Consider the following 27,993-nt stretch of genomic DNA (forward strand, 5'->3'; position numbering starts at 1 on the left):
GGTCATTTTGGAATGGCAGTGCTACAAAGCGCCTGGGAAACTGGGACTGTCAGTACTAATCAATATATTCCACCATATCTATCACAAATCATTTTTAACAAAAACCAGCACCAGTGGAATGTGAGAATCAATTTACTACTGGCTTCAGTTGTGCTGATTGATGTTGAAAGACTGGAAACACTCTGGGGGGTTTAGCATAGCAAAATGTCTGTGGTGGTGTTACTAACATTTGTACCGGGGGAGTTCCCACGAATACTAGTTGGCACTTAACACCCCTTCTTTAAAGTGCTGTGCCAATTCATAAAAACATAGTCCCTGTCCTCAGAACTTTTGCCTAAACACCTTGCCAGGGAAGGGCAGAATTTGAACATTTGTCTTCATTACCTGGAAATGAGGTGATAAACAGCTTGACTGCATTTCCTGTCTAGTGACAAAGAAAATATTGTCTGAATCTGAAAAAAAGTGACTGGAAAATAGGGATCAGTGCTCTATTTTAAATGGCTGGGTACCAGAGCTTTCATACCTCTGTATATGCTTCCAAAAAAGTAATTTAAAGATTCTCCTTGAATAGCTAGTCCCTTGAACAGATGCCAGAGCACTTCATCTATGAGTATCTTAAAGTGTACGTAGTAAAGACAGGTGCTCTACATGATAGATACTATTACCAGACCGTGTGTTACGTTGCATTTTAGTCTTCCTCAACACAGAGCTAAGAACAATAATTCAGCCATGCTCCATATTCACGCTTCCTGGGCACAGACCCCTGCGAAAGTCATCTTTTGCTCTTGTATTCCTTACTGCAAAAGACAAATGCAACCATCTTAAGTATCTCTTCTGATGCATCTGTCATATGCTTTCTAGAATCTCCTGAAGCTTCAAACAGCGTATTCTGAAGTCATTTTAATTCCAACTGTTTTCATCATCAGCCTTTCTGGAAAGAGTAATTAGAATATGAAGCATACACCAGCATCCAAAATCACTTGTACTGTTCATCCCTTGATCTAAAGTTACCAGGCAAAGGCCATCTTTTGTTCTTGTTACTTCCGATTCTTGTGAGCCTTACTCTCTTTCTGATACGTGAGATACTTGGGATTTTACTTTCATTTTCCCTTGTGCTGCTGTTTCACCATGGAGGTGATGATTGAAGGCCCAGTTTTTCGGATGTGTCTAGTTATGTGCTCAGGATAGTTCCGTTCAGATTTGTTGATCCATCCTCTCTAATATGTTTCAACTACAAGCTGCAGGGAACTACCGGCCCGAAAGACTTTGGTTGTCACCTACATGAGGATTTAAGGAGCACTGCTGTGAGCAGCCCCTGGGTATGGCAGTATGATCTGCCATTCCCAAGGGCTGATTGACACTGGCACACCTTTCTTTTGAAACTGCATTAACTTGGGCTGCTCTTAAATGTAGCTTTGCTTGCCTGTGCTTTGGGAACTGCCTGTATCTTCTTGTAACAGGAGCCTGTGTCACAACCAAGCCGTTGTGTTGTAGTTGGGCCAAGATAAGGCAAAACAGGGTGAGACACCAAGAATGGGGAAAGGGGCCACAAATTACATATGGGAAGGACTGTGGTTCACGTGGCTGTGAGATTTTTTTTAGTCAGTGTAGCTTTAACCTTTGCTTTGTTACGATGCTTCTGCTGTCAGTAATTTGTCACACCGACAGAGGAAGGAGACCTCTGGAAGTCATCAAATGGGAGGTGTGGAACTATAGTGCCGTCCCTTGAAAGCAGGTTTGTTTTGGGAAATGTGCTTGTTCTTTGCCAATAACAGCCAAGCAGCTATCGGGCAAAATTAGTCAGTTTTTCCCAACTGCACCAGGCTCAAATTTAACTAAAGTTACCTTCTGCTGGACTCTAGACTATTTCCAAGCAGTAAGCTTCTGAGAGAGACTCAACTCTGCCTTTTCCAGTATTGTCATCTTGCTGGTTACGCAGAGATGAGACAAATACTTGGGGTCAAATTCTCTCTTATCTTGGTGAATGAAGGTCTCTAATCCTCATCTATTACTTTTTAAGAGCACCCTCAATGAACAATCCTTGCTGCAGAGAGGAGGGGGGGAACCTCAATTTACTGATCAAGCTTGGTAATATAATGTCATACTTGAAAAAGTGGTTCTTGGGTGACTTATTCTCACCATTTCTTTTTCTAGTAAAGATGACGAAGATGCAACTGATCAGATATACCTCCATCTCGGGGAGGGAGGAGGTAATATGCACTACAAAAACTGTAGCATTCCTTTTGATCTCGTTTTCCCTTCCACACTTCTGCTACTGAAAGGTAGCTAAGATATGACAATCCTGCAATCTGTTCTGCAGCTAAAAGTGGGCAATTTTGTTCATTTCTCTGCACTTTGCATAATCCATGCAGTAGCTTGTCAAAACTACAATGGGGAATGTCATGAGGACTCATTGAAGGGAAGGCTGACTGATCCATGCAGATGGGATTACTTGGAAGTCTGAAAGTTCAGAAACAATTAAAAATGGAGTTAGCTTTATTTTGATTCAGCAATGGTCCAGATCCTAAAGCTGGAGTTCTCTAACTTGGGGGCTTTTTATTTATTTTTAGGATTGTTGTTAGCTCTCAGATGCTGCATCTTGCAGTATGAGACTCCTGATCCCTAACCTGTCTTCTAGCTGCCCTGCTTACCGGCCGTGCCAGGACAAGGCAATGCCTTTGCTAACGTCCTGATGGAGCTGTTTGCTGGGTGTGCTTAACATAAGCAGAGGAACAAGCGTAAGCATCATGCAGGCACTTTGTGCACATGAAAACTACTGATAAAGGAAGTTGTTCAGTGTAGGGTCATTCCTCTCCTGATCAACTGCTGCATCTTCTAAGAGCTCCTGCAAACCTTTGTCACCTCCCAAAGCTCTTCGTAGCACTTGGATTTGGTAGAAATCTTCTACCTCATTTTGAATGGTGGGTCCACCAAATACTACCTGTGTAGACTACCTCTACACAGGTCCTAGCAATTGACTGGTAGTTACTCCCTCTTCCCTGAATATCAGAGAATCATCAAGGTTGGAAAAGACCAACCATTAACCTCACACTGACCGTTCTCAACTCCACCAGATCCCTCAGCGCTGGGTCAACCCGACTCTTCAACCCCTCCAGGGATGGGGACTCCACCCCTGCCCTGGGCAGCCCATTCCAACGCCCAACAACCCCTTCTGCAAAGAAATACTTCCTAAGAGCCAGTCTGACCCTGCCCTGGCGCAGCTTGAGGCCATTCCCTCTTGTCCTGGCGCTGGTTCCTTGGTTCAAGAGACTCATCCCCCCTCTCTGCACCCTCCTTTCAGGGAGTTGCAGAGGGCCATGAGGTCTCCCCTCAGCCTCCTCTTCTCCAGACTAAACCCCCCCAGTTCCCTCAGCCGCTCCCCATCAGACCTGTGCTCCAGACCCTGCACCAGCTTCGTTGCCCTTCTCTGGACACGCTTGAGTCATTCAATGGCCTTTTTTGGAGTGAGGGGCCCAAAACTGAACCCAGTCATCGAGGTGTGGCCTCACCAGTGCCGAGTCCAGGGGTAAGATCCCTTCCCTGTCCTTGCTGGCCACGCTATTGCTGATACAAGCCAGGATGCCATTGGCCTTCTTGGCCACCTGGGCACACTGCTGGCTCCTGTTCAGCCGGCTGTCAATCAACACCCCCAGGTTCCTTTCTGACTGGCAGCTCTCCAGCCACTCCTCCCCAAGCCTGTAGCGCTGCTGGGGGTTGTTGTGGCCCAAGTGCAGCACCCGGCATTTGGCCTTACTGAAACTCCTCCAGTTGGCCTCAGCCCATCGCTCCAGCTGTCCAGGTCTCTCTGCAGAGCCTCCCTACCCTCGAGCAGATCAACACTCCCACCCAACTTGGTGTCATCTGCAAACTTACTGAGGGTGCACTCGATCCCCTCGTCTAGATCATCAATAAAGATGTTAAACAGGAGTGGCCCCAAACCCGAGCCCTGGGGGACACCACTCGTGACCGGCCACCAACTGGATTTAACTCCGTTCACCACAACTCTTTGGGCCCGGCCATCCAGCCAGTTTTTTACCCAGCAAAGCGTGTGCCCATCCAAGCCGCGAGCAGCCAGTTTCACCAGGAGAATGCTGTGGGAAATGGTGCCAAAGGCCTTACTAAAGTCAAGGTAGACAACATCCACAGCCTTTCCCTCATCCAATAAGCGGGAAATATGAGGTGCTATCTTCCAAACTCTAGGCTCAAGTAAAAGTAGAAGCTGTTCCAGGAAGTATTCTGTCTACATTTACATCAAGGAGCCAAATGCAGGTCAGTGTGACAGGAGGGCAGCAGGGCTCCATCCTTCAGCATACCTCTACTGCCCTTCATGAAGGTCTTCCTTGCCAGCTTGAGCCTGCAATGCTGCATTTTTTTCCTACAGTGCTGGTTTCCTGCTCTGTAGTCAGCCTTGTTTTTTTGTAATAGTGGAAGTGGCTACTTGTACGTAACATACTGTTTTTTCCCCTCTGATTTTAAACCTGCATCAAGGCACTTCACCTGCTGTGTTGCATATCCTGACCCATGGATACATTTGCAGCAGGTGCCCAATACCCACCCTGCTGTATATCAGTTTTTCAATAGCAGTGGGTGTCTTGTGCTCGCACAGGCCGTATTCTGTTTGGGTCAAGCTCTCTCATTTTTTTGATACTCACTTTGAAACGTTTGATTAACACCTTGTTAAAGGAAGTGGAGAAGAATCAAGCCTCTGCAAGCCTTGTCAACACATACACTACCAATGCAGTGATTATCAGGACAGAACCTTTGAATACTACAGCTGAAATTGGCACCAGCTCTGGGTAAGTCACTTTTTCTTGCCAAAGTTTGTTGCTTTCTTGAACCCTCCACCCCAACTCCCATCTATAAAACCAGTGTGAGTTTGCCAGATCATGGGTTATGTTCAATTAGTGTTTAGAATGGTGATGCTGGGCAGGGTGCATCTCTGTTAAAGATGGCATGAAGATGTCATACAGAAACCAAAAATTCCTAGGAAATTAATTTTTAATGCTTTGATCCTTGCATGGCACATAGGGCAAGCTTTTGGGATGGCGTGGCTTTCAGAAACAGTATACACAAGGGCAGGAGAAAGCCGTGCTTGCACAGTGGTGTTTTCTCAGGGATATTGGGTTGTTTGAATTGAGGGTCCATTATCTTCTCTAAAATTTTGAATTACAGTTGTGGCCATTTAGTGTTTTTCTCTGCTAGCCTTTGGTTTGTTAGAGAGCAGCGAATGGAGTAGATGTTCACTCAGATGAGGTCTTTGTTGTCCCTGGTAGACAACTGGTAGCTTTAATTACCTTGTTTCACCTCCTAAATACACACACACGCACACATCTGCCTGCCCTCCCCTCCCTCCATGAAAACCCAAGGAGCAAAGAGAGGTGGCTGCTCCTTCATGGGCTAGCCTGGCCAAGCAACGTGTTCTGCATATTCTCAGTGCTTTTATTCCGGGATTGCTTCTCCTCCCCCACTCCTGCTTTCAGTGCCCTGAATCTGCATTTAACTAGTTCTACTCTAAATATCTACCCTGTGTCCTATCACTGCCTGGAGCAGATGCAGAGCAAATGATTGACCCTTTCCCTTTGGCAATTTGGCTTTGACTGCACAAAACAGCCAATAAAGTGGAAAGGGCTGGGCAGCTAATTATGGGGATTAGCTTGAAGCTGTATAGTTTTATGGTCTAAGATAGAGGAGGAAGTGTTTGCTTGAAGAATGCAATTGCATTCCTCCTTTCTCCTGCTGCCTGCTCTTGATGATGACAAGTTTTTAGAAGTTGCCGACTAAAAGAACAGCATACGCATTTAGACACAGCTTGGACTGGAGGCTGTTAGCTCATTTTGCAGTGACTGAAGCTGGAGTGTGTAGCAATGCAGGTCATGATCTGATCTGTCTAGAGATTCTCTGAAGAGACTTGACTGAAGCCTCTGCTGAGATTCTCTCTCAGACAAGACTGGTTCTTACTAGTTTGTCTGCTGAATCTCTTGATCTTTGTGGTACATATATAATACTTCTAATAAAGAGCGTTTCTTTTCTCACTTCTGCTGGTACTCTCATTCTCATCTCTATAGTAATTTCTCTCTCCTGGCAATTGTTTCTCTCAGATCCCTCACACTACAGTCTCAATGATTCTCTCCTCCCCTCCTTTCTTCCCACCCAGAGCATGTGGTTGTCTGGTCCTTTCCCCGTGCTATTCTTGAGACACTTCTACAGGTATACTGACAAAATCTTCCTTTATCCCAATTACTTCTTCAGCTTCTCCTTTCCATCCTCTCCTCAATGCCACGTTAGCCTGGGAACACAACACAGTGTCCAAGCTGACATATCCTAGGGATCACTGATTAGTTGTAAGCTTGATGCCTATTACCTGTGTGTGTGAGATGACACAAGCCGAGAAGTTTGATCAGACAGCTTTTAGAGTAGATTGGCCATACCACTAACCAAGATCATACAAAACCACAGCTGCCTGAATGTGGTTCAACCTCTTGCAAAATGTGGTTATCCAGCCCTCTTCACTCTGGTTTGGTTTTGTTTTTTTTAGATCTCACTCCTCTCCCATACAAATATATCTCCGGCACTCAAAGGTAGCTCCCAAGGACCAAGCTCTTTGTGTCTGGAGACCCTTCTCAACCACTTGCTGAAGCTGACCTATTTGTTCTGCAATAATTATATTTTCATCAAAAGAAAGCAATAGATCTTATGGCTACATAGCTCTCATTGGCCTGTGAGATATGAGACCTGGTTTCTAGTTCTGGCTCCAGTGAACACTTGTACATTTTTTACTAGTCAGTCACTGGATGAAGCACATAAACAGGGATGCCAGTCTGAGTCTTCCCTCTCCCAAGTGAGTTTGTGTTGGAGTGACTGTTCTCATTTAGCACTGGGGATTTATTCAATTTGCTTCAAACAGCCATAGGCTCAAGCCATAAGTTCTGAATTGGGTCAGTTTGGACACAACAACAAAGTGTGAAAATAATACAACCTAATGTTTTTTGTGCTCTGGAGGGCAGCCTTGGAAAAAATACCAGTTCCTGGAAATGCTGTGGTCCAGTGTAATTCAGCCCCTCATATAGACAGAGCGTCATTGCAAGCGTGCTTCTTGCTTTGGCTCTTGTAAATCTTGGCTGTGGTCTGTCCATTCCAGAGTTACTGTGCCTCTAGATTTAAAGTCCTTTTCTTGACAGCTGAAAATAATCAGTCTACCAAGGGCCGAGCAAACCTATGCTGGGATCAAAACTGAGGCAGCTTTTTCTCACCTGCCAAGACTTCCAGTGCTAAATGTTTTTTCAGTTGCACTGTGCTCTGCCAAACATCATGTTTTCTCCAGATGCCGTTGTTCTAACCATGTGTTTAAATCAGTGAGAGCTTCTTGGTATTGGGTATTTCCTTTTTGGCATTCAGGCCATTTATCTAGGCATATAAATAAAAGTGCTGGAAGGCTCCGGTTTTATGACTGTTGGCCACAGGTAGTTTTTCAAGACGGTGGAACATCCTGATGAAACAATAGATCAGTGGTTGTAGTTTAGTGATGGATAAAACATAGTGATAGAGGAAAAATATCCTTTGCAGATGCTTAAAAATGGTCTAGTAGAATATTTTCTGTTTAAAACATGATGCACTGAACTTGTACTATTTCAGTGAACTTCCAGAAAGCAATACATGGATTTAGAACTCAAAATGCCAGTTTTCCTGCCCAACATCTCAGTCAACTCTCCTGGGAGCCTCAGAGCTGATGCAGCCAGGGCTCCCAGCTTCCTGCCACCCTCTGAGCTGACCATTATGAACTTGGAAATTTCCAGACTCTGAATAGCTCACCACACTGAGTGCCAGTGATCTTGGCAATACTAGAACCCCTACTATATGACTTATGTTTGCTGCCCAGTGGCTTGCTTGTTAACAGCTGCAAAACTGACTGGATTCTTGTGAATTTGCTAGTTGAGGCCGGTCAGTGGTGGGTAGCAGTATCATAATCTCAGCATTCTTCAGAATGTCCTGCATCCTCAGCTAGTGATCCTGGAGTGATCTCTTTCTTTGGAAATGCTACACTGCAGCCTGAAAAGATTCAGGTTGTAAATAATTTTGGGTTTCAAAACTCTTCCCAGGTTAAGAGAACTTGTTTCTAGCAAAAGCCATCTGCCTTTTTCTGATATGTCCAGTCTGGCTACGAATAGAAAAAAGGTAACAGGCTTGATAAACCACTGGAGCTGATCCAATGCTTAGTTTGGAAAGAATATAAATCTTTAACTTACTTGATATGAAGCGCAGGCTCAAGGCTAATGTGAGAACGTGTGGCAGTGAGAACGAGCAGCATAGGCATTTGGAGCATTTTTGAGCCTGCCAAGTATTGATCGGTGAGGGGTGGGAATGAGTGGAGAAGCATTTCAATTTGGCATCCATGTGTGATTCTGATGCTGTCACAGTGAATTAGCAGCACTTTCTTTTCCCTGTAGTCCATCCCAGGCTTTTGTCATTGAAGCATCCCCTTTGCCTGTATCTACTTGTTAAAAGACAAAGTGAAAAAAACCCAAATAAATTCACAGAACTTGTGCCCCCAAAAAGCCCGATGATGTTATGCTAGTATCGTCTGAATGGAGACTCTCAACAGTACTGAACCATCACTGCTAAAGACTGTTACAGCATAAATGTGATAGGGGATTCAAGCTACAATTACTCATTTTGTACAGTCGCTTAATCCACTAATGGGGAGGAATGGGGCAACAGTTTAAGAAGGCAAGAGAACTGTCAGAGATTATTAAATCTACTGGGATGATTTGTTTTGGTAGTCTCTCTTGACCGAAGTACATGCTTCAGCTAATGCAACAGACTTAATGCCTCTGGTAATTAGAGCAAGAAGTGATGGGTGGTCATTAGCAACTGCAAATTAAGGGTTGTATTTCATCTGGAAGGCAGCATCTTCAACGGGGCTTATTTGTTGCCACTGCAGATCATCTGTGAGTCACAAGTGGTACATTGGACTGACTCATTTGTGTGATTTAGTAGAGGCTTTTTAATACATGCTTACTGTTCCGTATGAGTAGTTTTTCTAAATAGTTGCCAAACAGAAAAAGGCACAATATTGGACTTCCCCATACAGTTAATGCTACTGCTTTTATTTACACGATGTTGGTGATTTTTTTGTTGTTGTTGTACAGCTCACAGTTCAAATTGTTTTTGATTGTAGGTTTGAAATATATTTGTCATATCTACGAAACTGAAGAGTGAGGAAAGGAAAGCCAGGCAAGCATGGAAAGCATCAGTAATTGGCAGCTTCAGAAGACAGAAGAGCCAATCTAATACCATTCAAGGTATATATTCACAGAATACTTTTATGTGGGTTTCACAGATCCACAATCATTCAGTTCTGGGTATTGCCAAAGACATGAATGAAGATGATATATATTCAGTATTTTTTCAGGTACTAGGAAATCCCTAAATCCTCATAGAAGAATACCCAATAAGCAATAAGCAAATGAAGATACAGGTACAAAGGAAATTAGCCACAAACTGAACTCCATTACAAGGTGCTATGAGGTGGGCACTGAAATAAAACAAATGGGGGGATATAATACAGCTGAATCATTTCAGATGAACTTACGCAGATCAGAAGGCAGGGAACTATGACTTGAGAAGACCAAGATATTGAAGCGTGGCTTGAAAATGCTTGAGAACAGCTGGATAAATCAATGGATGTTCATCGAGCAGAACTTGGGGGACTGTCTGTAGTAAGCTAGCTATGTTAAGTGATGCTGATAACCTCCTGAGGGACACCAAAGAGGGAAGGAACATTGCAGTGCCCTCAGCAAGAACTGTCCGAGAGTTATCCTCCCTCTCAGAATAATGCCTAGACCCCAGTGGGGGCTTAAGTCCCTTTCAAAAATCAAAAGAAAAGGGTTCAGAGATGTCAGAAAGGTAGCCATTCTCAGCATGGATGGGGATCTCATGAGAAACAAGTGTACCTGGGGGATTTAATTTGTTAAATTAACAAAGCTCAAAAGCTCTTTACAGGCCTCAGATCCCTGATACCTGATGGATATGAGCTAGCTAGAACTGAAGAGACCTTTTCCGCTTACATCTTCATGTCATTGCCTGGCTTCAGAGGGATGCTTTGTATCTCCATGAAGCAGTTGTGAGCTTTTCCCATCCATGGCTGGGAGAGCTGGATGGGAACACATGGCCCTGGCTGATACTCTGTGGAGACACATTTCTGTGACAGGCCATGGCCTCTCCAGCTCAGGGAGTGTTAGCAGTGTGTAAGCTGCTTGAAAAGTAACAGTTAACAAACGTTCTCCTTCAAGGAACAAAATACACCTGGTCCTGGAGAAAGGAGAGTCCAAGTGACAAGAGGGGTGTGTTTTCCTTCTGTGCTCAAAGAGTGAAGAACAAGAAATAGCCTTTCTTCACTCCCTCTTGCTGGTGTGCCTGGGGCATTAAGTTGTTGTAGGCTCAGAGGAAATGTTTGCTCAGGAGATTGTGTTTATTAGCCTTTGCAGCTTGGGTCTGTCTCGGGGTTTTCTCCATTTGTAATCTTACTTTCCTATAAAAGCACTGTCAAGATAGATGCTCCCTGAGAAGGACCAACCTGGAGCATGGGTTTGCTTCTGTAGTTTTTGGTGCTTAATTGGAGAAAAGGAAAAAAAAGAAAAAGACAGTCTAGAAATCCCGAGCTTTGAATGGGGTGAGCTGTAAAAGCCATGACTATTGGCTGAAGTTAGATGAAGGTTTCACTGCAACAACACCATCAGCTCAGCAGATCTCACTGGAGGAGCCTGGATTCCTCCCACTTTGGGTCTATGTCCTCTTTTATGTCTGCAGTAGTTCCTCTCTCTGCACTCCCCTTTCTCTGTATTCTTCCCTTCTGTTGCAGGTTTTTCCCACACTAATATTCCCTCCTCGCACATGGCCATCCGCCTCTCCTTTTTCCCTGAGTTCTGTGCTATCTGGTCCTCATGTAACAAACCAGAGTCCTTGTGATGTCTGTTTTCCTCAGTGAGGTATCTGGAGTGTTGTCTTCTGTATCTACAGCCTGAAGGGGCACAAGGGAGTCAATGTTTTCGGGACACACTTTTATTGGAATCTGACCATTTAAAAGGCTCATTCTCCTCCCATGCACACTCTGCTTGGACTTAATCCCATCCAACCTGCCCCTACAAGTCCTCCCTAACCTATTGTTCCACTCACCTTCTTTCAGAACTGCCTTTTAATCTGTCTTCCCTAGCAGAGCTCGCATACACTGCTAGCCCCGCAGGTGAGAGAGAGCCAGTAAGTCTTAACATGAGCAAGGATGAGGTATGGTTCTCTAAAAATCGTGGGGCTCATTTTTTTCAGTGCCCAACTCCCATGGAAGCTGGTTTGGGAAGTAAATGACCACATGTCTGTGTGAAGGAGTCCTCAAGTCCCTCAGCAAAAAGATGAGAGCAGATGCCTGGGAGGCACAGAGAAAGGTTTGGTTTGTAGACTCTGAGGAATCAGATGTCCTGCAGCTATTGATACTCCATGAATGGACTTAGTATTTGACTGTTAATAAGGAACATCATGCAGGATAACTAGCAACAGCAGTGGCTGCCCTGAAGTAGCACCCAGTGCCTACCCAAGTGCTGCCTTTTGCCAGCTGCTGTAGAGGTAATAAATCAGTCAAGGGATGTCAAAGTTCAGTTTCCAGGGAGAAATAATGATTTTACTCAAAAGTGGAGTGTGCCTTCCTTAATAAGGGATGCTTAGCAGCATGGGGTCTCATCTCTATACTCTGTCACTTCCCTCCATGTGCTGATGTACCCTTTTTTCTAAAAGCTACCAAGCCTCACTGGATCAATGAGGCCTGATCAATTGTTTTTCCCTCTGAATTATCCATATGGGGTTGTTAGCTGAGCTGCTGGCAGAAAACGAGAGACAGCTTTCTGTCTGTTTACTGTAAAGAAAGCAAAGCAAACTACAGGAGGGGACAGGCTGCAGGATATTTACTGTCAATACAGCCGGAGAGAGAGAGGCGATACAAGGAGCGGGGAGGAGAGGGGAGCAGAGGCTGCAGACTACAACTCAAATGAATGATCTAAGTGTAAAAGTACCCATGCAGTTTCAGACGGGAAGTGGGTGGATTGAAGTCAACAAGGGATAACTGACAGTGTTTAACAAATGCTTTAGTGAAGGGCTAGTGAGGCAGGGAAGTACTTGTGGCACACGGGATAATAATGCTGTGCACAAGCATACTGAATCTGCAGCGCAATCTGAAAAATGCTTCCACATCTGCCCTGAGACAGAGCAGTAGCTGGGATATTTTTGTGTGTGCCTGCATGCAAGACCCACCATTTAAAAGTAATAAGATGAACAATAATGCCTGAACTTTGAAAATAATAATTGGAGCTAGTTTTCCAAAGTAGCTGGATGTCACCATTGTAACTCAGACCAGAAAAAAAAAAAAAAAAATAGGCATACTTCCTTGCTTCTCTCTCCTCTTCTTCATCCACAGAGGAATTAGGTGACCTGAGCTTCAAAGGGCAAGAAGACTTTGAGCAGCTCTCTCTGAGTCTACTTCCAGAGGCAGGTGAACGAGTGAAGAGTGAATTCACACTTTAGAGAGCAGAGAAGACCATCTTGCCATGAAACCATTCACAGATGAAGATGTAGAATTCTACATCCAGAGCAAGGTAAGGCTTTATCTGTCCAGATTTTCTGTCTCCCACACTAGGTGTTGATTCTGAAGGGTGCCAAACTTGACAGTTAGTTGCTCGCCTGCTGTCTTCGTTTCGGAGACAAGATTGGGTGAAGTTTCATGAGAACTGTATTTCTAATGAGATTTCTAGGTTTCTGTTGCAGAATGTTGTCAGGGATCTCAGCTGGTAGCCTAATTTTTCAAGGTGTTTGTCCTCTTCTTCTTCAGATGTCCTGAATTTTTGCTCCTGATCTGGAATTCCAGATGTGACACTAGCTGTAATTGCCAGCATTTAATCTAAGGAAAGGTCCTTCCCTCTCTCCCTGTCCAGTGGTCTTGGCTTGACAGAAACAAGACTGAAATCACACCAGGCGCTGTCTCTAAGAAAGATGCATGTAGGAACTAGAGAGAGAGAGACAGATATTGTTAGAATTCACCCATCGGTCTGTCACCTCAGCTAAGGATACGTCTCTATATACCATGATTAAAATAACATGTCTCATTAGCACATGCAGGCTGGAACCACATTTTCTATTTTATGAGATATTCCAGCACTTGATTTTTTTTTCCCACTATGAAATGAAGTAAATCAGAATAAAATCATCAATGAAACAATGCTGTTTAATAAAAGTAACTGTGAGCCATAACATTTTTTAAAGCTGAAATGTTTCATCACAGTACTTAGCTCGATCCTATTTTATAGTCTGCTTTCCCCAACACAATGCAGGACACCAAAGTGAAAAATAATTTCAAAATGGAAAACTGTAAGGCCTTCTTTTCTGTAAAGGTTGAAATATTCTAGTACCATGAAGGGGCTCCTAAGAAAGGTTTATTTTCTCTATGGAAATGTTTTGGTGACATATAGGTGTATTTCTGTGAGAACTTTCATTTTCAGCCATGCATTGTTGTGCACTCTGTAGTTCTGGATAAGTAATGAGGAATATGTTCACGAACTTTGTTAACAGTAGCTGAATCCCAAATCTCCTTCTCACTTTGGTAAATGTCTAAGGATCTTTGGGAAATATTTAAATGTCCTTTACTAACATGGTTCCTTCATGTTCCTCCAGTTGAATTTCCTTGTTTGGATTTTGACCATTCCCTTATGCTCCATTTATTTTTAGTTGTATGTGAAGGTTCAGGTTCATCTTATATTTTTCTGAGTTGTCCATCCTTCACCTCAGTCCTTCCAAGACTCAGACCTTCCATTGAAATAATTTTCAATAAATAATTATGCTACTACTGCTTGAATTGAAGAACTATCCACCAAGTTACACGAACACTTAGTCACCAGTAGAACCAGCTTTGAAAAGATACTTTCTCACCATCTAGGAGTAGACTCTCATCTGTACTTCAGATATGAAGACAGTATGGATACTTTTAACATATAATGTTAACATATAACATCTAAATGCTGCCACATACACCTGCAACCTGACTAATGCACAGAGTATCTGTAGTTCTGGAAGTCTTGTCAGCTCTTGGGATGAAATATATCCTGGCTCTGAGAATAGCTGGTATATGCAGGGGAATAACTGGGTATTCTGCATCAGATGGATAAAGAATGAGACTGTAGCTGGTTGATGGCAAATTTATAACTCTTTCCCTTCCATCCAATGGTATTGGCGTGGAAATGCCAATTAATGCTCAACCGTCTTTAGTATTGGCCTGTCGGTGTTTACCAGCTGGTGTTTACCAGCTCTGTCTCATGGTAAGTTGGTTGTAACACACAGGGAATGATGAATTTTGTCCCCAGTGCAGCACAGGCACAAATGTTTCAGGATGCTTTACGCCGATTGTCTGTTCCCCACTGGAGTCAAAGGCTGCAGTTACCTGTAATATGAAGTGTCTGTCTTGGAACTGACAGGTGGAACGGCGAAATTATTTGGTTTCCAAAGCAGTAGAGGAGGTGCAGACTATCATCCAGGAACTGACTGCAGAAATCAGCTATAAAGCCACGCGGTTCCAGGCTATCTCCAACTCTGGCATTCACAATGAGAATTTTAAGGTATGAACAAGAGCTCTAATATACTCTCTGGCAGCTTGTAGGTAATCAGTAGGTGATTTCTCCATTGTGTAAGTGTTTGTATGAGCAGGTACCTCACCCAAACCACCACAGACGATGCATTGACTGTGGAAGTTCTAGTGACTGCCTGGGTCATAGGGACTTGCTCACAGACATCTTACAACTAGAGGAGCACCAGAGAGGGCCGGGTAAATCAGGCAGAGCCTCTTTTTACAGCTGCTGCTTTCACGAAGAGCATCTATTGCCAGAGCTGTCAATCTGCAAGCAGAAGCCAAAGCTCTTTGGGAGACAGAAAGAAAAACTTGTACAGCAGTAACATAAGAAGAAAAAAAATGCTCATGCCTTCATGAGCTATGACTCATATTTTTCACAGGTGGAAAACCTTTCAACTCACTAAAAAAAGAAAAAAAACCCCAAAATCCTTCTTCCTCTATGAACATTAGAAAGCTCCTTCAGAAACATATGGGTCTTTTCTTGGTCATGGATTGGAACTTCTTTTTTACTGGGAAGAAGTATGCTTATTAGTGGGAGAAGTTAAATGCCTCCCCATTTTAGACCATCAAATACCAAAATAATAATGTCCTGTCCCAGCTGTGACAGGAGAACACTGGTTATTTCCTAAGTGTCTACTTAACACAAGAATAACTAGTGTAAGGATCTAAGAAACAATCATAGCAATGGCAACTTCAGATGAAAATGATCTTTTTCATCTGAACTAGTTTACATACTCTGGCTATGTCAACCCTTAGACTAAAATGCAGCCAGTTACAGATCAAAACACAGCAAATATGTAAAAGCATGAGGCAACTTTTGCAGTTGTCTAGGATCAAAAGGGAAGAACTCTGTGTGTATCAAGCTGCTAGAAGGGTATGGAGGTGGAGGCAGAATGTAGTCATCCAGTCTGAAATGTGGCTATTGCTCTGGGGATAAACACATTCAGATTTATATCTTTTCTGGAATTCCGCATATCCCAGGGCGTCTTGCCGATAGGAATGACCACAGTGATGTAAAACGGTGCCACATCCCAGTCCACGTGTTCCTCAGTGCCATAGTCTGCCATCCACCTCTTATACTGGAACAAACCTGCTTGGCTAATGAGGTCTGACAGGACCAGGGTCAGGGTAACATTGCTGTTCTGGAAAACAAAGCAGAACAAAACGAAGGCGATCTATTCTGAGCAGTAATTTAGTATTACGGGAGGCTGATCTGAACAACTTCTGCTTAAAAGAAATCCTCAAAATGTATTTTCTTTAAAAGTGGCAGATTTGTTACTCATACTTAACTGAAGCCAGTGCTATAAATCTGTGGAATTCACACCAGGAGGGCCTGGCTAACTTTGTCCTGTAGATATGGGGCAGCAAAGAATGGGTTAATAAGAAAATTTTTTTGGCTTCGGCTGTTCTGCTTCCAAAAAATAGAATCTTTAATATAATTGCTGACATAACCTAGAGGAGAGTTGTGTCAAGGGAAAGCCAATGTATTGACTATTCTGTGTGTAATTTTGCAACATCTTTTTTCTGTCGATTAAATTTACAGTGACTTTTCAAAACTTTAAGCTTCTGGATAAAAGGAATTAATTTAACATGGTGAGGGGTCTAGATTTGTTGAGAAGCTACAAGCCTCCTTCTAAATATGCAGGGCTGGCTGGGGAATATGTAAGAAAAGCCTTTAGATATTCGATGCTTTTCTGTAACCCAGGGGACAAAAAATCAAAATCTTTAATAAAAAATTTGAAGTAAAATTCAGATGGACAAAATGGAATATTTTCTTTTTAAAATTTTTAAGTGTTTGTTTTAGTTGTGGCCCACCCTTTTTGCAGCTGTCAGCTGTGCAGGGCTGATGCAAAAGCTGTGGATGCTTCAGGAGGGTGTAATGAGCAGGTTAGCGTCCACGGTAATTGCTAGTACAGCGCTGCCCAACGGCATTGCCAAGTGTTTAACTCTGCAATCATGGCAGGCAGGGGGGCATTTTCCTTTCACAGATAGACTCGAAGGAAGCTTGCAGCTTTGCTCTGTGAATGAATGACCTGGCACATGCTTTCTCTCTGTTCTGTGTACTTCTTGTTTTCCTTTCTGCTTCTCTCAGGACCAGCCAGCTTTACTGGCCAAGTGGTCAGCTATGCTTCGGGGGAAGCGCCCGTTCCACCCGTCCATCCAGGTACAAAGCCTTCCTGCCAGCGGGTGCCTGCTGGTCCCTGGGCCTGCTTCCTCCTCGCCCACCCTCTTCTCCAGACAACTTCACCCACCTAACCAATCCTCCCATGACTATTTCATCCTTTCAGCAAGAGACTTGCTTTTTTGCTCAAAGCGTGAATATTTTATTTCTAACCTAATGCTTCCGCCTCCCTGGGATATCCTGGCCAGGATAGCAAGAATGAGGTCGTATTTAATTTTCCCAGCATACTGCAGGCAGGTTTTTAATACAGCAGAATTGTCCATAAGTTACACACCCTAAAATTTGAGGCTCTTTTGTAAGCCTGTGACTTGCTGGGGCCCATGGTCTGCCTATGGCGTGTAAGACCATCATGTGACAGAGCATAGGTGTGGGTCTGGGATTTGTTTAGGCCAAGAGGCCACCAGAGGCCCAGCTTTACAGTGCCATTGCCAGCCTTGTGATTTCTGGTGTTTCTTGGTAAGCCCTGGGTAGAGGAGCCTTGTGACTTGTATTTGAAGTCGTGTAACACCTGCAGCTCTTCCCTTTAAAATCTGTTGGGTGCCAGCACATGCAAGTCAGCATCTTGGTATGGGAAGGAATGGCTGTTTATCTCCAAATGTGGCCAAGGCAGGGAGGTGAGCAGTAAGTGCATGACAGCCATTGTATTTTTTCCTTATGGAGCCTGGCACTTCATTCCTGAGCTGCTCACAGGATTTCTCAGCCCCACCAAACCTAACTTGTGCAGGTCAGCTTGGTCTGCGATGTCATCCTTCCAGTATTGTCCTGCCTTTAGATGGTTTTATATTTGACAGAACAAGGGCTTCCTGGAGTTTCCTTTGCCATTTCTGTGCTTCTTGCTGGCCATTTTTTGTATTTCAAATCTCTTGTCAGGGAGCAGAGGAGACCAGCTGCTCCCTGTGGGAAAGGGAGCTGGGAGGTGAGCATGACAAGATGGCAGCACCTGCCCCATGGTCAGTGAGTGAAGCAGATCTAGGGAGGGCAGCTGGGCTCAACCGAGTCTGGCTCATCAGGCAAGCCTGTGCTTATAAGGCAGGTCTGAGGTCAAGCCAGGAGCACTCACTGGGGCCAGGATCAGGCCCAGTGATGGTAACCAGAGACAGATGCAGGCTACTGCTTGCCAGGCAAGTCCATAGTGGCCACGTAGGTCTGAGGTCAGGCTGGGAAAGCAGTCTGGAGGTAGCACAGCAAGGTCTATGGCCAGGCACAGGCATAGCTGTCGCACAGCTGGAGACCAGCACTCCTACCATATAGCCTGACACTGAGCTGAAATGGGGGTCCCAGGCTCAGGGGCAGAAGGTGTGGGTAGAAGCCCCAGAAAGGCTGCTCAGGGCCATCAAATCCTGTTAGTGCCCTCAGGACTCTGGCACCTCTGCAGTAATACTTTAAATCGGCTGAGCTACCAGGAAGGCCACCAGAATGTTTTGGATTATTACAGGGGCGTTTCATTCACCTCGAGGTAACCACCTTGCAGCAACAGCTGTCATTTCACATCCTGCTTGTGCAATACCTTCACCTTATTAATGCCAATGTCAGTTAGACTTGGTAGCAAATGGAGTTGAAAAGCTTCTGTGTCAACATGGTAAAAGTCTGAAGGAGTCTGAATGCCCTCTCTGAATACCTGGAGCCACGATCACCAAATGCTTCCAAACTAGTGTTTGGAGATGTCTGGCTGTGCCCTGGGCCAGTAGAACATATTTGTGTCACATTATTCGCTCTGCAAATACTGGTTCAGCATTGGTTTCATCGGAAAATAGTAATTCCCAAAGTGAGGCCAATTATTGTCTTGCAAACCAGCCTGCTGGTGGATTTGTTATCCACCCATTACCGTTTCCATCCTTACACTGTTTCTGGCATCTGCTCAGCAGGAGATGCAGTTTCATGCAGTACAGCTGGCCAAGACCTAGGTTTATTTCTGAGAGTGCCACTGCCTCTGTAGGCTCAGGCATGTCACTTGCCTCATGTCTCTGTCTCTTAAAGGACAGTTATGCAGAGTGAAACACTTGTAAAATGAATGAGCCATAGCCTTATTTTACTAATGTCTGTAGAGAACTTTGAAAGAGGTCAGAAAAGTGCCCTTTTGGCCATAGTTATTACTACTATTGAGCTCTAGGCTTATCTCTAGTAACTGTTCTGAGGTAATAACTTGCACTATTTTGTTTCCCTTTGCTGGATCTCAAAACATGCTTTCTGATGCTTTCCTGCTCTTTGGAAGCTGCTAGTTATCACATCTCATGCAATTGTAGACTAGAAATAACAAGGGATGGGGGAAACCGTGGCAGGTGTGTTGGCAAATCAGTCAGTGCGCTCTTGTCTTCCATGGGCCATGGCTGTCACATCAGAGTCCTTCTAAGACAATTTTCCTTTAGTCTGTGTATCTCCAAAGTAACCTTCAGACAGGCACGGAACAGGTTCTGGCTGTATTCAATTGCTCCCATCATACCATGGCTTTTCCTTCTCTCCAAAGCCCAGTTTTACCCATTACTTCCTTAATCCTCTTTTCATATTCAGGCTCATGGATCTGCCCTTGTCTCCTCTCTCAATCTCTCTGCACTCTCCTAGGTCTTAGCACCCAGCCAATTCCTCATCACAGTCCCTCTGCGTGGCCTGACCGGGTACAGGGAATGCCAGCTACGGCACTGGCGTTACTACACCGTGCAGGGAGCCAAGCTCCTCTCCTCCGTGCGGGACCCTGAGGAATTGCATCAATGGCTAGAGGTGGAGCAGTTCTCAAAAAGCCTTCAGCAGTGGCATGAAACGGACGTGAACATCGAAGGTGATCTGGTTCCAGCCAAAGTCCTTATCGTCTTCCGGGAGCTGGTGGAGAAGTCGATTATCTCCTGTAACCTCTCCAGTGAGTTTAGTGCGGACAGGTATAAGGGGAACTGGCTGTCTTCTGCAGCTGATAGAGGGAAACCATCACACACATGAAGTGTTTGTTTGGCTCACATGATCAGAAGTTAAGAAACTGCAAACCCCTCCAAAATCAAGGAACCTTTAGCCCATTACAGTGATGCACATAGACCTGCATGGAAGATAGAATTAAATAGTCCTTGGGCTCTTCATAACCAAGATGTTGCTTCTTTCTTAGGAATTTGGGTAGGGTATCCAGCAACATCACCCTCACAGTTCAACCAAGATGCAACCCAGATTTTCAGAACATTTAGGAATTTGTCTGGGAAAATTTTTTTGTACAACAGGACCTGCAATATATCTGGACTATCAAGGAAGATAGCACAGGAAAATTGGATATAGGGAAGGTGCATAAGTCAGAGGAGAAAGTGCTTGAAGATGTGTATAGGGCAGATAATGCTCTGAGGAAACCTTAGCTGCCCATAGCTTTCCATGCTGGGGTGGTGGGAACTAAGTAGAAGGACTTGTACTTAAGCAAAGTCTGTTGGACAAGTCCTCTTTTCCCCAGCCTCCAGGCTACTCCAGTCCTGTTCAGCAGAACTGGACTTGGGAAGTTTGCTTTCAGCAGTGGTGCTGATCCCTCTGTGAGCAATCCAAAGTGCCTGTTTATTTCCTGTGGCTATTTATACTGGAACTGCTGATCACTGACCTAACGCAATCAGTGGTGCATGCAACAGGCCTTCATAGCTGCAACAGCTGTAGCAAGATGCTGCCTAAACAGTGATCGTCATGCTTAATTCTTAGCATCCTAGAGGCATGTTATAGACTTCAACTAATGACCCCTCGGCTTGGTCCAAGCTAAACAGTCTGTGTCACTCTTTTCACATTAAGATACCATGACACGATCAAATCCAGACTGTGGTGCCTCTTCTCACAGCATGTTTTCAGGATGACTGTACCCATCAGCAGCCTGATATGGGCCTTCTGTATTCCAGAGAAATAGGAGGCATTTCCACCCACCTGATTGCACTCTGAATTTTAGTCACATGAGAAAACATGTTAAAGTCAAGCCCAGCTAGATCATTGCATTCTTCCAGGAAATATTTCTTATGCTAGAAATGGAAAGATTGATGGGGATGAAATTTCACCGTTGAGGCTCACAGAAAAGACCAGATGGAATGGGCTTGCATCTGAGGGTTTACTTATGTGAAAGTCATTATCTTGAAGTGAAAACCTGCCATTGTGTCTAGCGCTAGTACATCAAGTTGTTGAGCCGGGAGAGGTACTTCCAAGGGAACCAGGGAGGGATGTTTGGGCTCATAACTCTGATGCCTTTTTTGTAAGGCCATCTGGGAGGAGACTGCCACAGAGGATATGAGCTAAGATGAAGTCAGAAGGAGCAATTACCATATTTGTCATTTCTTTGAAGAATGAACTTCCTTCACCCCACAGTACTACTAAAGTTACAGAAAATTTTCCCTGATTTCATTGCTTCCCTATTTTTTACTTCAAGTACCATCAAAACCAGAGTTTTTAAGGTGTCTCACTTTTCATTGTCAGAAAAATAGGTAGCACAGTTGCAATGCTTTTGGAAATGCCGTGAATGTATTTACATGCTGATGCAGCGGTTGCTCTAATGCTTTTCAGCTGCTAGGGATTGCTGCTGAGGGCTTGGGAGCAGTACAGCTCCTGTTTTGGTGCCAGGCTTGGCTCAGTAGGGAAATAACATGGAGATTTTACTGAGGGTTATAAAGTTCTGGTTGGGATGGACTCCGCTATTTGCAAGGTAATTCACCCCTGCGCTTCCTGGAGGAGACGCTAAATTACTATTGGGAGTAGGCAGATATTTCCTCTGCGAGGGTAGATGATGTTCATCACTGTCCCTTCAAGTCTGTTGTGTGGGCTCCTTGTGGAATTGCTCCTTAGCCCATGCCAGCCAAAATGAGGTGAGTTAACACACTGCTATTTAACCAGCTTATGGTAATCTGCCCTGTCTTTTACTTCAGTGGGTTAGAGCATGATCACGCAACTGGCTCAACTGGCAAAGTTGAAGAGATCCTGCCAGAATAACAGGAAAGCTGGGGCCAGAAAGTTCTTCCATGAACACAGCTGGACCAACATGAAACTTCTCACCAAGTCCAATAGTTGCAGCTTTCATTCCTTTCTGCTCTCTTAAAGCATGTTGTTCCTGGAGATGAGCCACTCTTCTTTCACTGAGGAAACTTCTTTCCTCCAAATCACCGCAGAACTAACTTTTTTTGGCACTCAGCAGTCCCAGTGAGGCAAGCCCTTAGCCCTTTTTCTGTGAGTGTTCTGCACAACAGGCCATAAATTCTGGCATTGTCTTCTGTGTGAGTGCATCTCCAGAAACAAAACTTCAGGATACCCCACAAAACATTCTGAATGACCAGCAAGGGTAAATCATTTGGTCTGATCACAGGTTCTCTGAAGGAATAAGGAGATCTTTAGATATGAAGTGTTCATCGGGTTCCCTCTAATCTGCAGTGATCTCCTTGTTGTACTGTACCATTAGAAATGTTAGGTTGCACCACTTGTCTATTTGTATTTTTAAGAAGCTGGTCCTAGGATCTAAGAGGACCCACAGAGAAAAACAAAGGCAAGGTAATTCAGTGTAAACTTGAGAACTTAGTTTTTCCTTCATCTTCTCCCTGTTCTCATTTCCGAGGGTATATTAAGATGATAAGTTTTTTTCTTGTATTCTGCTTATGGCACTGAAGAGAAAGTGTTAAGACAGAACAACAGAACTGCAAGGCCCTAGACAGCCCTTTGCTTGGCCTGTGGGAAAGGACCTTTTCCTCTTTATTATCATCTCCTGATGTTCCTTCACAGGTAAAGTGACGTTGCTGGAGAGTTTCAGCTCAGTGGTCCGGGTGGCTGTGGAGACGTCAGAATTCCAGGTCGAGGTGGAGCTGGTCCCTGCTGTGGAGATTCCAACTTGCTGGCCCGAGAAAGCCCGGTGGCCTCGCTGCCTTAAGCGTTGGCCTTCCCAGGAAAAAGTGCAGTGCATCAAGGTGACCAGTATAAAAAGCACTATTAACTCTGTGCCCGAATTTACCTCACAGGTGGCTGGCAATCCTGACAATGGTTTCCCATCTGAAGGACTGCAAGGCAGGCAACGGCATGGTTGGAAGGTGTATTCTCTAGAGAAGTGATATTTCAAAGCATTCTGTCAGATTTTATTGGGATTTTTTCCCCTCTCATGAAAGAAGAAATGAGTCAACTCTTTATTGCATGAATCTCTGGCACACAGCTCTGCCTGGGTAGCTCAGTGCTGATGTGCATCATTCTTGCTGTTCTGCTCTGTTTCACGTAAGCCTTCTGCAAATGGGCCACTGTCTTGCAGTTTTCCCTCTGGCCTATCTTTCCCTACAAACCTCGTGGCTGGATTCTGGCACTCCAGCTCAGCTGCTATATTCCTACAGGTCCATTTACACCTTCCAGACCTGTTCCCCTCTCGTGCATGACCTGCTGCTCCATGGCAAAATGCCTGCAGAGCTGTGCCTCTGCTTTAGTAGCACTGCTGGTACTGCACCTGGTGGCTCTAGAGCTGGATCTCCTGGGAGTAATTGATGGCAGCCCAGGAGGAAGCAAAACAAATTGCACAGTCATTTGACTAGGAATTAGGATGGGAGCATGACCCACGTTTGCTGCCTCTGCTAATCCCCTTTAGAATACACTTTGAGAGATGTCACACATCCTTTTTGTAACATCTCTTCTGTGTTGCTCAGAGAAGTTTGCCTCTGATCTGGTGTCACACTTCCCCTTTTGTCCACAGTCGCTTGGTTTCGACCTTTTGGCCCGTTCCAATTATCACTGGCAGCTGTGCTTCTCCCGTGCTGAGCATATGCTCATGGAAGGACTTGATGAAGATGGTGGTTGTCGCATGAAGTGCTTCGGGGTCATGAGACAGATGAAGGAAGATGTCTGGTGCGCTGGAAATAAGCCTGTCATCACAGCTTATCACCTTCAGGTAGGCATCACCATGATACCAAGATACAGTCTCAGTATCTGTTGCAGGTGCTTCCATCCAGTAATGTCAAAATATCATGGCATAAATCACTGTAGCATCTATGTAACTTCTAAAGTAACTGTCAAAACTGCAGTACCATTTCCTTGCTTTACAGTGGCAAGAAGTTCAGTAAATATGTTCCAAACTTCAACAAGAAGCTAAAGCCTGTAGAAACGTTATGATTGCAGCAACATAAATAATGTTAAGAGTTGAGGCTCCTGCTCTGTTTTGACTTCACGTAAGCATTGTAATACTGTCGTTAACTGCACAGTTACCTCCTGCTTTTTTACTACCCCAGACATCCATATCCATCTATCTGTTTGGAGGAAAACTGTGCATTTGTCTTTGTGGATGTGCACCAAACAAAGCTCTCTTAGGTGAGCATAATTTCATGAATGAGGTGCAAACTGACAGTTCTGGTGGTGTTTCACCTGGGGTGGAAAGGGAAGAAAGAGGTAAAGACATGGTAGCATCCTCCCTGGACGTACTTCAGGGTTCAAGGTGGCTTCAAACAACATTTGTGAAGACGAGACAGAAGGCTCTGCTATGACTGTGTCCCCACATCTGACAGCTGCAGACACTGATGGACCACAGGCAGCACCATTTACCAGACAGTAGAGCAGTACTGTTTTCTGAGCCTTCATCCTCCTGGAGCTGCCAAGCAGAGGCTGTTCTCTCACTCTGAAGCCTCAAGCCATCAGGCTCCCACAATAGTTACTGATCTTTTGGTGTCCAAAACCAATGCCAAGACTTCTCCTAAAGAAAAGGTTGCGACCATCAAATGCTATTATAGTCATGGGACTAATCTAAGTCAAGACAGGGTCAAAAAAGAGTTGATGGGGCTGGTTATGGCTTAGCAGAATGCAAAATTTCTCAGTGCCTGTAAGAACAACCTGGTGCAAAAATGGTCATAGAAAGGAGAAAGTGGAAAATCATTTAACCATTAGTAATGATCTCTTTCTCTGGCTCAAGGAGAGGAGGTGCAGGAAGAGCTATTGCATGGCCTCTTGATCAAGATAGAAAGCTCTTTAGAAGCTCTTCAGTTCTTTACTGTAACTGTACTTCAGGCTTTTACTGCAAGAGAGGATTGGTTTACCAGAGGGAAGGAATGCTTCAACAGTACTTACATTAAAAAAGGGGGGAAAAAAAAAAAAAAAAGAGAGAGAAACCAGCAGTTGAGAAAGCAGCAGCTGAGCAGAGGCTTAGTGTTCAGTTTTTTCACTTACTAGGTTTCCACTGTCTGAGGCATCTAACAATTATGACTAAACAAGACTCCACATAAAGAAGGCCCTGTATGACAGAGGAACTCCTTCCCCCAGAAGTTGTGAAAGACTTAGAGGACTGAGTAAGCACCCTCATTACGCTTACCTCCATAGGAATGAAGGTTAAGATCAGGAAGTCCGAAAAGACCTAGGTATAATTTGAAAGCCAACTCTCTGCCTCCGGTAGACAGCTGGCAGTTAGGGACATTTCAGTAAATGCTGGGGATAGATCACTTGTTTGGCACCTGACTGGAAGAGCAGCACTATTTTCCTTGCCTCCAGAAACTTCATTGCAACCGCTGCCCATGGATCTCGCTGAAGTGTGATGAAAGGTAAGTCTCCAAGGAGTACACCTCACAAACTTACATCTTTAATTTCTCACTGTGTCTTTTGTTCCCTGGCAACATAAAAGAAAACGTCTTTGGTTATTTGAGCCATGAACAAAAAATTATTCGCATTTGAAAAGCTGTCTGAGAAGAAAGTCCTCAGCATTGCAACTACTGCAATGTCTACTGGAGGAAAAAACCAAACCAGGCAATCCAGAATAGCGTGGCTTATTTTGATGAAATTCTACCTGTGAAGAAACAGAGGAGCTGAAGGTTGTAGTTCAGCCTCATCTCATAGAATCTGTGGGTCTCTTTTCGGGTTACCAAATCTGCAAAATAAGACTGGGATTCTAAGGAACTTAGCAGAATTATTGAACCCAAGATGAGTGACTTTGTACTTTTAAAACTGGTTTCAGGTTGACCAAGGCAGTCAGTATGGCTTTTTGGTACAATAAGTGTAAGTACCTCCAGAAAATTCTTCTCAGTCATAGGAAATTCTGTAAAAATGCAACATGGGTAACATAAAAATAATACTGTAAGAGCAATAATCATATGCGTTTCATTATTTTAACTAGGGATTTCTCAAATGTAAAATCACATAAAATAAACTTGGGGGAATAGAACATAGTACATGCTGTTAGTATCACGTGTCAGAAAAACACAGGCTGCACTTGACCAGAAAGCATGCCCTGCACCTGCAAGAGTTGCTTGGAAAATCTGTTTGGGATGCAGATCTGTGTGCGTCTTCACTACAAATACAGCTGAAGCTAACAAATAATTATGTTAATCTGGTTCTTCTTCTCTCCCTCCTTGCACCTACTGGCTCCTACACTTGTATAACAGGCCATTTTCTCCAGCTGAAAATGCCTGGCATTTCTACAGAGGCTCCCGCTGGAGGATGGCAAATAAGCTAGGATCATTTTAGCAAGACCATTTTCCTTGGGCTCCTGCTGCAGTCAATGGAGTGGGGCTCCTCTGGGGAGAGATCCTAACCAGGCATGTCAGAGTGGCTCTGCCTGATCCCCAGAGGAGGCTTTAGTTGTGATCCCTCCGTCGCAGGAATGTTAACGCAGGGAGATAGCAGTGCATGTCTCTGATTTCCAAGACTGTCAGCCATTTACCAGCACTAAAACTGCCTTAGTAAGCTGTATGAGCCCTCGACAGAACCTCTAACACCTCTTCTCTCCCATCTGCTTCTTGCAGACAGTGCTATTCTGGACGTGTGAAAAATACCCACGCACCAAGGATTGGCGCTGCTTCCCCGAAGCCTTTCTGAGGCTGGTACAGAAACTGCACAAGTGTGTAAGCCAGCACTTCCTCAAGCATTACTTTGTCAAGAATACCAATCTGCTCAAATATGCCAACACCAGTGACCTGGACCTGGTGGCCAGCAAGATCTCAGTCTTCTTGGAGAACCCTGTCTTCTGCCTGGACTAAGGCAGGAAAAGATCTCCTCGCCCAACCCTGAGCCGATCCTCCACCTCCTCTCCCAACCTGGGATTGTTCTTCATGTCCTTCCAGTAGATGTTGCAGCTGGCTTTGTAAGACAGTTGGCACATGCAGCGTGAAAGAGAAGTGTCAAGCTGGCAGCAGTGGGCGGTGAAAACTGATGGGAGGTATCGCTTGATGCCCAGCTGATCTAATTTGCTTTCAACAGCGACAGCCTGCCTGGGAGCTACAGCCAGTGAAACCCAACTTTCTGTGTCAGTCAGAGCAGGCAACTGCCTTGTTCTCTGTCTCTAGTCTTGTGGCACCAAAGCAGAAAGATGGTGCAAAGAAGTCTTGCTCTGCTGCCTACTGGCTGTGTAACCTAGCACATGTATTGTTGCTGCCTCCCCGCTTCTCACAAGGACAGCAGGTTCAATTCCCTGCTTACCTTGCAGGCCAGCTCTGCGGAGAGGAACATTTCTGAGGTGTACTGAAGCTGGAAGCTTTCTCAGAGGCACTTTGATGCCTCCATCTCCTATTAAATGGGATCCTGCTCCAGCACGAAGATAACCATGCTGCTAGTGTTGAATAGCTCAAGGCAAGCTAGAGAAGCAACGGTGGTTTTTGCTGCCTCCTTGGTTTTCTCTCCTTCACTTCCATTTTTCTTCCAGTCGCTTCAAATATGTTTTCTTCATGTTTGCCTTTGCCAGTTGTGTTAGTGCCATACAACCAGGGGGCTTTGCCAGAGCAGATTTCACTCCCACCCCTGGCTTCATCCAGCAGGCTGGAGGAGGAGCAGGTCTTTCCTTAGTTGTTAGCACCCACGTATTTTTGGGTGGTGTACAGAAGGAGAATATTTTTCAAAGGCTGCTAGCTCCAAAACCCCCAGCGCTTTTAATATTATGGATGTTTAAAAAGAAAATCAGTTTTAGTGTTTTGAAAGAACAGAGTTCTAGAAAGAGTATAGAGAATGTTGGTTTTAATGTTATTAAATCACTGAAAATAAACCAAAGTGGGCTTTTTTTTTTTTTTTTTTTCTCCTTACACCTGTGCAGGAAAGTAAATAAATGTGTCCTTTGCCAAGGGAGGTAGCAGAGAGAGGATTTGCAGCCCATACTCCAGGGAGCTGCTGCAGTGGATGGCCTGCAAGATGACCATCTGTGGCAGAGCATCTCCCCCTTGTGTCAAATTGTAGCCTAACCATGCATCTTCAGCACAGCCTCTGCTTTCTGGCTTAATTTTGTATGCTGGAGTATGTT

At 44.5% G+C, this 27,993-nt stretch overlaps 1 protein-coding gene across 3 annotated transcripts; it reads left to right on the forward strand.

Moving 5' to 3' along the window:
- The first annotated feature begins 9,238 nt into the window (after positions 1–9,238).
- On the forward strand, positions 9,239–27,695 carry MAB21L3 (mab-21 like 3). 3 transcript variants are annotated; one of them, XM_074816790.1, is made up of 8 exons: positions 9,239–9,299; positions 12,458–12,635; positions 14,505–14,645; positions 16,749–16,820; positions 19,398–19,689; positions 22,539–22,720; positions 23,485–23,679; positions 26,510–27,695. In XM_074816790.1, exons 2-8 carry the CDS (start codon positions 12,588–12,590, stop codon positions 26,741–26,743), a joined length of 1,164 nt encoding a protein of 387 aa, XP_074672891.1. In that variant the 5' UTR covers positions 9,239–9,299; positions 12,458–12,587; the 3' UTR covers positions 26,744–27,695. The 3 variants fall into 3 exon arrangements, with proteins under 3 accessions (XP_074672891.1, XP_074672890.1, XP_074672892.1); XM_074816791.1 differs by lacking the exon at positions 9,239–9,299 and adding an exon at positions 12,265–12,303; XM_074816789.1 differs by lacking the exon at positions 9,239–9,299 and having other exon boundaries at positions 12,199–12,635.
- Positions 27,696–27,993: the final 298 nt, after the last annotated feature.

The sequence above is a fragment of the Strix aluco genome, chromosome 2, assembly GCF_031877795.1.
Source record: "Strix aluco isolate bStrAlu1 chromosome 2, bStrAlu1.hap1, whole genome shotgun sequence".
NCBI lineage: Eukaryota > Metazoa > Chordata > Aves > Strigiformes > Strigidae > Strix > Strix aluco.

What these genes read in the sequence shown, in the direction of transcription:
- MAB21L3 (XM_074816790.1), top strand. Translation starts at nt 12,588, where the DNA reads ATGAAACCATTCACAGATGAAGATGTAGAATTCTACATCCAGAGCAAG. An exon ending in AATTCTACATCCAGAGCAAG is followed by an intron (nt 12,636 to 14,504) that starts GTAAGGCTTTAT and finishes TGGAACTGACAG; the next exon opens with GTGGAACGGCGAAATTATTT. An exon ending in CGTTCCACCCGTCCATCCAG is followed by an intron (nt 16,821 to 19,397) that starts GTACAAAGCCTT and finishes GCACTCTCCTAG; the next exon opens with GTCTTAGCACCCAGCCAATT.